Below are 8,912 nucleotides of genomic sequence, written 5' to 3' on the forward strand. Positions count from 1 at the left end.
CTGTTAGGGCCCGTCAACTTTGCTGAGTGAGGCCATGGTATTGGGTTACTCCTTCCAACACGCGAGTCGTAACAAATGCACGAGCCCAACAAAGGTGTCTCCTCTGCCCAGAGAGATTCTTGAAGTGGTGTCTCGTTCATCACTAGAAGGACAGTTTCGTTAAACTGGGCTGTTTTAGTCCGCGTGTCGCCCCTCCAAGAGCCGGTACATTTGGTTCCCACACTCACTCAAAATATTGAGGCACAAATAGGTGATATCCGAATTTCTGTGTTCTCCCAAAAAAAAACCATTTTTTACTTCTCACACACCTCTTGTTGATTTCTGTCCCTTAATCTTCTTCAATTCATTCGATCCGATGACCGAAAATTAAAAGGATGTGTGTATACCACACCCCAAAAAAAAAAAATGGAACATATATTATTAACAATGAACCACACAATGAGTAAAGGGGACACAGTTCCAATAGCAAGGAATTGACCAAAGAAGAAAATCCAGTAGCAATGTTGAAGCAAGCTGACAAATGACTAAACATAACCTTACTAAGTAGGATCAGCTATATAAATCCTAGAACGCCGTTCAGTTTTGAATTAAAAAATAATCCAGAATGACATGTAGTTGAGAAGAATCCCACACCTAGAATGCTATTTAAAGATTTTCCATGGGAGTGAACTGAAAAGTTTTGGGTTTCACGACCCAATACCCAATAAAGACAGAAGCACACAACGAGATTACTGATAAGAGAAGGGCAAAAACACTGGCAGCATTAACCGAGCTACTTGGTCTTGCTGTGGTCAGCAGAGAACTTCTTGAAGAGATATCTAAGGGAACCCAGTCACAGCTAATAGAATAGTGTCCAGAGCCACGCCACGGTTTTTTATCAACTGGATACCAGAATGCAACTGACATCTTACTTGATCCTCCAATTGTGAATTGAACGTCCTGCAAGAGCGAACACAAAAAAAACTTGTTTAACAGAGACCTATTACACTTTGAAATTGCCTATGGAATCTATAAATATAAATATGTATATAGATATAGACCAATAATAACATTATTTCAACTATGTAATATTTCTAGTCTCAAGTTACATAAGATGGATGTGCAAACAAATTTCAAATTGAAGTTTTAAAGGAGGATCAACAGTATTGTCAGTAATCAATCGAAAAAGACCTTTTGTACAGTATGTTTTGACAGCATGTAAATATTCTAAGAGATAGTTATAGCTTAAATTGCCAAATAAAGTTTGTAAGTAAAATAACAAAGGAGAACAAAAAAACAAAGCAAAGGAAAGGATCATTACATGATTGCAACAATCTTGTCCTAGGGATATAAACGAATTTTCCACTAGTAAGAATGCTAAGTAGTGTTTGTCCATAATCCTCTTTGTTCAACAATGAGCAACTTTCATAACACATGCTACAAGGTGTACCAAAATTTAATAGGGAAAAGAACTAAATTCCAGGTCGCTAGAAATTTAAAAGCATCAAGTGAACCTGTTGGAGACGATCCATAGTTCTCAGAGGCCTTGAGAATTCAAAATAAAATGTGCCCTTTTGAGCATCTGATGAATACGGGCTATCTTCCTCCACAAAACCTGTAACAGTAAACAAAAAAAAAAGTAACATTGAGGGGAAAAAACATATCTTTGGGTTTAAGGAGGGTTGAGTAGGTAATTCAAGCTCATGTCACATTCATGGACCTTTCCAGCGGTGGACCATTAACACAAAGTTATACATTTCTCTTCTCAAAGTGCAACATATACAGTTACATCCATCATTATATAATATTTAGATGATATACCAATTTACCTGAGTGAACATTCAAGCTACTGTGCCACCAAGCACCTTTCCAATCATTTTGTGCACTAGAATCATTTGCTGAAAATGGGAAAAGATAAATTAAATGATTTGATCACTGAAACTTAAGCAGCTTTCTGCACGTGGGGGGAAGAGGGGTTCAGAAGATAATAGTTAACTGTTGCTGGGTAGGCCAGAGATACTCAAGATAATGAATGAGATCACTTTTTAAAATAAACCAAACTTGCGAGATTATCATCTTTGACATTGAAATATCATTTCAAAAACTTAATGCGCCTTAATGACTTCCTAACTCTTGTAGCAACTTTCCCTAGTCCCTTTTTTCTATCATTATGTAGGTTCTCATGCCCATTAAGAAAAATAGATTAAAGTAGTAGTCGGATAAATAACTCCCAAAAATACCTGAAGAACCAATTCCATCTAGGTATCTACAATGCGGATTCCATGCATAAAGATCAACCAAATGACCAAACCTGTTGAAACAAAGATAAATAGAAATACAATAAAATGGAGTTTAGAAATGATAAAACAGAATCCATTTTCCCAAACAAGTGGATCATTGCAATAAATTCAAGAGAATGAGTTGTACTAGAACGCACCTGTCACCGCCATTTCCATTGCTGTTGTCTATAGGGTTTCCACCATAGAGCCGTCCAGGAATAGCATTTCCAATTGAGAAGTGCATAATGTCAACTTCATGACCTTTGCAGGTCTTGTTTGTGCAAGAGTCAACTCCTTCCTTGCAGCCACCCATCTAACAACACAAAAATCCATTTGGCTTGAATTCCCGACCGAGTAGAAAGGGATGGCCAGTATTGTATAAGTTGATAGAAAAATAGAAGTATATCCATATTCCATTGTTGGTTCAACAGGCCAGTGGAGTAACTTACGCTATGATAAGTTGCATCTCTGCCAATTTGAAACATGAGGGCAACAGATGGGCATTTATTGTTGTCCCTAAATCAAAGAAAAACAAATCTCAAAAAGTGTCTTGCTAAGAAAAAAAGGCATGAAATAATTAACTGGTAATGCAATCCAAGAAAGCATGCACTTAGACATAATCAATTCAACCAACACGTCGTCAAAAGTAGAAACTTACCAGACAATGACGACTAACATAATCTTCAAAGAATATATGAGGGTAAAAACAACAGTAATTGTAAAACAAAACAAAAAATGTAGAAGAAATCGCAACTCTTGCCACCAATACTGAATAATAAAAAGGTTTAAACATCCAATTTTAAAATGAAAATTGGATTCAGTAAGTTTTATTAAATAAAAAAATTATAACCAAATCAAAGTTCAAATAAAACTGAAACTTAGTAAAACTAAGTCTGGATAACTACGCAACCTTTTGGGGTGATTCCAAATTGGTCCTAACCTTTTAAAACATTCCAAATAACTACCTAAAGTTTTGAAAAATGGACATCTGTTAGGTTCACTACCGTTGAGCGATGACGTGGTCAAATATGAAGCGTGTTTGAACTCTCAACTCATCTATGGTGCTTTGAATCTCCAAATAAACGCAATTTAGCTAAACAAATTTAAGGTTAAACTTGGCTAAAAGGGATCGATTTGGGGATTATAGCACTAAAGATGGCGATTGGTGAGAACCTACTTTAGTATATGTCCACCTCAACATTGAATTCTAGCAACGTCATAGCTTAATGTTAGTAAGTTCTTGACTTAACATCGGTGACCTAATATATGTATAACTTTCAAAATGTTAAAATGTTAAAATGATAAGTAGTTATTTGGAATGTTTTAAAATTTTGACACTACTTTGGAATCGCCCTAAAAGTTTGGGTAGTTATTCGTACTTAACCCTAAAATTTGACCACAAAGATATGAAATATTCATCCAGTAGATAAAACTTACCCCTTAGAGTAAGTGTACGTTAGGATTTTTGGCTAGTCAAATATGTCCTAGTCGGTTTGGGTTTGTTTTAGGAAAATTACAGGTATACCGACTCTTGTCCTAGAGGGATTAGGAAAGTTCAGTTTTCCTTATTCAATTTAGGTTTGGATTTCTAGAAGTCTATTTGGATTTGGATAAGTGTAATTTCCTAATCCACTTAGAAATAGGAATTCAATCAGCCTTGGGAGATGTAAGCTGACCCTATGCCTATAAATAGGGTGAGGCAAGGCTTAATTTTGAGAGAGAGAAAATAGCCAGAGACAGCCGAGAGTTTTGAGATTAGTTCTAGGGTTTGCAAAAGTTTTGTAATCTCTATTATTAATCAAAGGAGCGGTGATTTCTCTAGGTAGAGAAATCACAACTGGAGGTAGGCAAAAGTTCTGCCGAACCAATATAATTCTTGTGTGTTTCTAGTTTAGTCTATTGACGTTGGTTACATTAGAGAACAAGGTCTAGTGGGCGTGTTTTTCAACAGCGTAGTCCCCAACAATTTAGTAAAAATAAGTCTGGATAACTACGCAACCTTTTGGGGTGATTCCAAATTGGTCCTAACCTTTTAAAACATTCCAAATAACTACCTAAAGTTTTGAAAATGGACATCCGTTAGGTTCACTACCATAACCGTTAAGCGATGACGTGGTCAAATATGAAGCGTGTTTGAACTCTCAAGTCATCTATGGTGCTTTGAATCTCCAAATAAACGCAATTTAGCTAAGCAAATTTACAGTTTAACTTGGCTAAAAGGGGTCGATTTGGGGATTATAGCACTAAAGATGACAACTGGTGAAAACCTACCTTAGTATATGTCCACCTCAACATGGAATTCTAGTAAAGTCATAGCTTAATGTTAGTAAGTTCTTGACTTAACATCGGTGACCTAACATATGTATAACTTTCAAAATGTTAAAATGTTGAGTAGTTATTTGGAATGTTTTAAAAATTTGACACTACTTTGGAATCGCCCTAAAAGTTTGGGTAGTTATTCGTACTTAACCCTAAAATTTGACCACAAGGATATGAAATATTCATACATTAGATAAAACTTACCCCTTAGAGTAAGCGTAGTCCCCATCAACTTGAACCATGAAGAAGGCATCACGGCCATCATGCAAAGCCTGCAATAAACCCATTTCTAATTGTGCATCAAAATATAAGAAAAACAAAACTCAAATACATCATACATAGACACACAAAAACAAAATCAACCAAGATTATTTAGGATTGTTTTAAGATTTTTAAAATCACAGTAACAATACGAGTACCTTAACAGTCATCTTTCCACCTTTGTACTCGTTTTCAGCATCTGGGTCAAGAGCAGGGAGGAGGGAGAACTCGAACCCATCGATATCCTTCCAGTCGTCGGCATGACCATCCAGAGTGATAAGGCCCGGTCCGAACTCGGCCTGGACCCGGATCTCAGATTCCGACTCGCAGCTCCATTCCCCCGACTCGGTGTGAGAATTGGCCTGTCGTATCAGCAACACGCAGTATGCTAGTACCACCACCACTAATCGAAGCACTGCACACAATAATTTGATGGATATGCATCCCATGAAAACTTATTGGTTCTCGCTCCTGACTTTTCTATACTGTTTTTCTTTCAAATAAAAATTAAAAAAATTAAACTGGTTTCACAAAAAATATAACCTCAAATCTTCTGTACCTAGGGTCCCCGTACCAAAAATTTTACACCAATAATATTTGGACACATGTACATTATTGGTTTCCTTAACCCTTGATTCCACAGTAGAGAAATTTAAGAATGCATAGAAAAACAGACTATTGTAAAACAATGATAAATTAGGGTTTAGGGTATGTATTAGTTCCAAACAATAAATTGAAACTTGACCTTCTATGTTCTTATAAGAAACAATGAGGACTCCAATATCTGAGCTACTTTGAAGTTTCAAAACTCCAAGGGTTAAAAGTCAGGGGCAGTTGGATCCTAATACAAAAGTTTAAGATGCCATTAAATATCGATCTTAGTCCAACTCCCTTTAAATTTTTTAGCTATGTAAGATTCATTATCTACTAGTGCCTATATCGGTGCCCCCTTGAGGTAAATAATGGAAACAAGTCCAAACTCTAAGAGCTTGTTTGGTATCCTACTTGAGTTCAACTTTTTTAACTGAAAAACACTTTTTGAGTTTTAAGCGTTGAATTCTTGTTTGGTAGGACTCTTTTTAAAAATTGAATTCAAAACTAACTTAAAAATATAGGCTATTTCTTAAAAACACTAAAAGTGAGTTTTTAGAGTTTTTTCTACTTTCTCCTCAACATCTTTTTTTTGCTCTCTCTCTCTTAACCTTTTCTTTTTCCTCTCCTAACCCTCTCTTTCTTCTCTCCTAACCCTCTCTTTCCTCTCTCCCCATGTCACTCTGTCTTCTCTCTCTCTCTCTCCTCAACCTTTGTCTCATCACCCTTTCTTTCTTCTCACTCCTCACTTTCTCACCGTAATTTTTTGCTCTCTCCCTCACCTCCTCGCCCTTTCCCTGTCTTTCTCTCCTCCAATTTTTGCTCAAGGTAGTTTGAATTCAAACTATAAAATCTATTTTTAAAAACTCAACCAAACAGATTTTTGAAATTTTGAGATTTAAAAGAAAACTGTTTTTAGCAATGTTATTTGAAAATTATTTTTAGGAACAATCAAAGTTTTTGGGTAGGATACCAAACAAGCCCTAAAGTTTTACACATTCTTTACTCTATTTTGGATGTTTAAATACCTTAACACTATGTTTGGGTGAAGAAATTTAAGATTATTACAGAATTTAAAAATGAAAAAAAAATTGAAATGACGAGATTTTATTTTCTAGAATTTGTAAATTTTCTTGTTTGGTTAACCTAAAAGAACAATAGAATTGAATACAGAATTTGTTATTTTTAAACTCTCAATCATAGAAGTTGAGAAATGACACCTATTTACATGGAATTTGAACTTGGGATTTGGAGGTCACAAATTCCAAGTTTTTTTCCATGCGGAAATTCTAAATTTCTATGTTTATGAATCCAAACAAGAGAATTGGTGCCTGTCAATTTATAAATTCTGACTTTTACCAAAATTCCATGTTTATTTCCCTCATCCAAACATAGTGTAAATCTACCCAATATCTAGGGGAAAAAAAAAAAAAAGGTTACGCCCATATTTGGTGCCTAGAAATAAATACAGTTGAAAGAAGTAATAGAACCTAATCATTAAGGAAAGTTATCCCTTCCAATCACCACTTCATCTAATTTTCTTCAAATCCATTTACAACTTCAACATGAACAACCACAACAACAGTTGATGCGAGTTTGCATCTGAGGACAGAAAGTACTGGAATTTCATGCAACTACAAAGATCTCGTTAAAATGGAAATTAGGGGTTTCAATACTAACTTAAACACGGAATAACATGTAAATCAAACCAACGAATGTATACTTTTTGGATCTATAAATTTTAATGATAATCCAAGTCCACTAAAATTTTTTTATTGCAAAAATGGTTGGGACGCCCAACAACGGAAGATTAGAAGGAATTTGGCAACGGAGTGGATACAATACATGAACAAGGAAATGGGTAGTGAAAACCATAACAAATATTCACACAACAAGAATATAATCTATGAAAAAATTGAAAGCAAGAGGATAGACGGACCTTTGAGGTCCAGAGAGCCGTGTGAAATTACACCTGAGCCGAAAAAGGCCGCAGTAGCTTTTGGGTGAGCGGCCGAATGGGATTTTTTCTTCTTAGAGGTACCACCAATGCTAGTGCTTTTCCTTTGCCTGTAAAAACTCTTCATATTCTCTACTTTTGGATTTGATTTTGATGCCATCCCAAACCACTAATCGAAGCACTGCACACAATTTGACGGATATGTATCCCGTGAAAACTCATTGGTTCTAGCTGTTGACTTTTCTATACTTTCTCTCAACTTTCATTTCTTGATTAAAAATTCATGGTTATTGGTCATTTAAATAATTCAAACGTGTAGCTATAGTCATTTTCGTCAACTTCATTAAAATTTTTGTCAAATGAGTTACGTGTCATGCACATAAGGCTGAATCAATAGGCAAATATGAGAAACTAAATGAAAAAGTTGTAGAAATTGTTCCTCAACTTTAATCAAATTGGAGAAATAGTCCCTCAACTTTAACCCGATTGTAGCAATGATTCTTTTAACATTATTCATTTTGACTGAAATTCTGACGAAGTTAACGAAAATAACCATAGTTCTGCGTTTTGAGCTATAATTTCCTCTCTCATCATAATGTCTTTATCTTCACACCCAATTTTCTAAGTACAAATTTATCCATTTGTAAAAGGATAATGCTATGAAGACTAAATTTTTAAACTAAATTTGTAAACCAATTGATATGTCACTAATAAGAAATAAGCACGTTAATCAACACTTTAATAATCCAATCATCAACCACCACATCTTTTGATTTACAAATTTGGTTTAAAAGTTGTGGTATCATCCCTGGTGGAATCTCTGATCGTAAGAATCGATCTTATTCACTAAAAGCGAATGAATTCATGGGACCAACTAGAAAAGGAGGAGGCAAGAGCATTCTCCCCAACCGAAAGAGGGAAGGGATGTGCGGTGAACATCCTAAATGAGTATTAGGTTGGAGCAACGCTACACTAGCCAATGAAATTGATGAGTTGAATAAAGGCTCAACCAACTCTTGTGTAGAGATGCAATTAGGGAGATGCGTCCTGGATAGACCTTTTGGTATCGAAAAATCTCTTGAGCAATAAGAATATTCTCACATATATGCCTACCTAATGGAGGCTGATTAACTTCTTCATCAAAGGCCTTAGACGATTCACCACTGGCTTGGTATATATTTGTTAAAAGGTGCAACTAATGGGTCTAAATTGCACTATTGTAAGATGATTCTTTGGGCACTAGGGTAATTGAGGTACAACCAAGGCCAGTTCTTCAAATTTGTAGAAAGCTTGACCAGCGATAAAAAGTTTTTGGGGCCGAAGCCAAAAAGAGGTTGACCTGCTTCATTCGCCAAGCAAATGATCTTAGCTTCATGAGAACAACATGCGATCATAGTATAATTCTTCAATAGGAGATTCATAAGCGAATCGCTTTCGTTTCCTCTCGGACTGCCCATTCATGAAGTAAGGTGCATGAGTTCTTTGCACATCATGAGTAAGAGAGGAATTGATGCTACATCTACTTT

General features: G+C 35.6%; 1 protein-coding gene across 1 annotated transcript; it reads right to left on the reverse strand.

Moving 5' to 3' along the window:
• Nucleotides 1–397: 397 nt before the first annotated feature.
• LOC137734603 (uncharacterized) lies at nucleotides 398–7,572 on the reverse strand. Its single transcript, XM_068473842.1, has 9 exons — nucleotides 7,369–7,572; nucleotides 4,997–5,253; nucleotides 4,782–4,849; nucleotides 2,708–2,774; nucleotides 2,417–2,571; nucleotides 2,220–2,290; nucleotides 1,809–1,877; nucleotides 1,494–1,594; nucleotides 398–939 (listed from the first exon to the last, which is right to left on the reverse strand). The coding sequence occupies exons 1-9, from the start codon at nucleotides 7,544–7,546 to the stop codon at nucleotides 646–648; spliced, it is 1,260 nt and encodes a 419-aa protein (XP_068329943.1). The 5' UTR covers nucleotides 7,547–7,572; the 3' UTR covers nucleotides 398–645.
• Between the last annotated feature and the right edge of the window lie 1,340 nt (nucleotides 7,573–8,912).

This window comes from Pyrus communis, chromosome 5 (genome assembly GCF_963583255.1).
Source record: "Pyrus communis chromosome 5, drPyrComm1.1, whole genome shotgun sequence".
In the NCBI taxonomy this organism is placed as follows: Eukaryota; Viridiplantae; Streptophyta; class Magnoliopsida; order Rosales; family Rosaceae; genus Pyrus; species Pyrus communis.

Excerpts from the sequence above, each read along its gene's own strand:
- LOC137734603 (XM_068473842.1), bottom strand. The coding sequence starts at position 7,546 with ATGGCATCAAAATCAAATCCAAAAGTAGAGAATATGAAGAGTTTTTAC. Across the intron at positions 4,850-4,996 it reads GTGGAAAGATGACTGTTAAG|GCTTTGCATGATGGCCGTGA; the intron begins GTACTCGTATTG and ends GGTTTATTGCAG. Across the intron at positions 940-1,493 it reads CTATGGATCGTCTCCAACAG|GACGTTCAATTCACAATTGG; the intron begins GTTCACTTGATG and ends TCGCTCTTGCAG.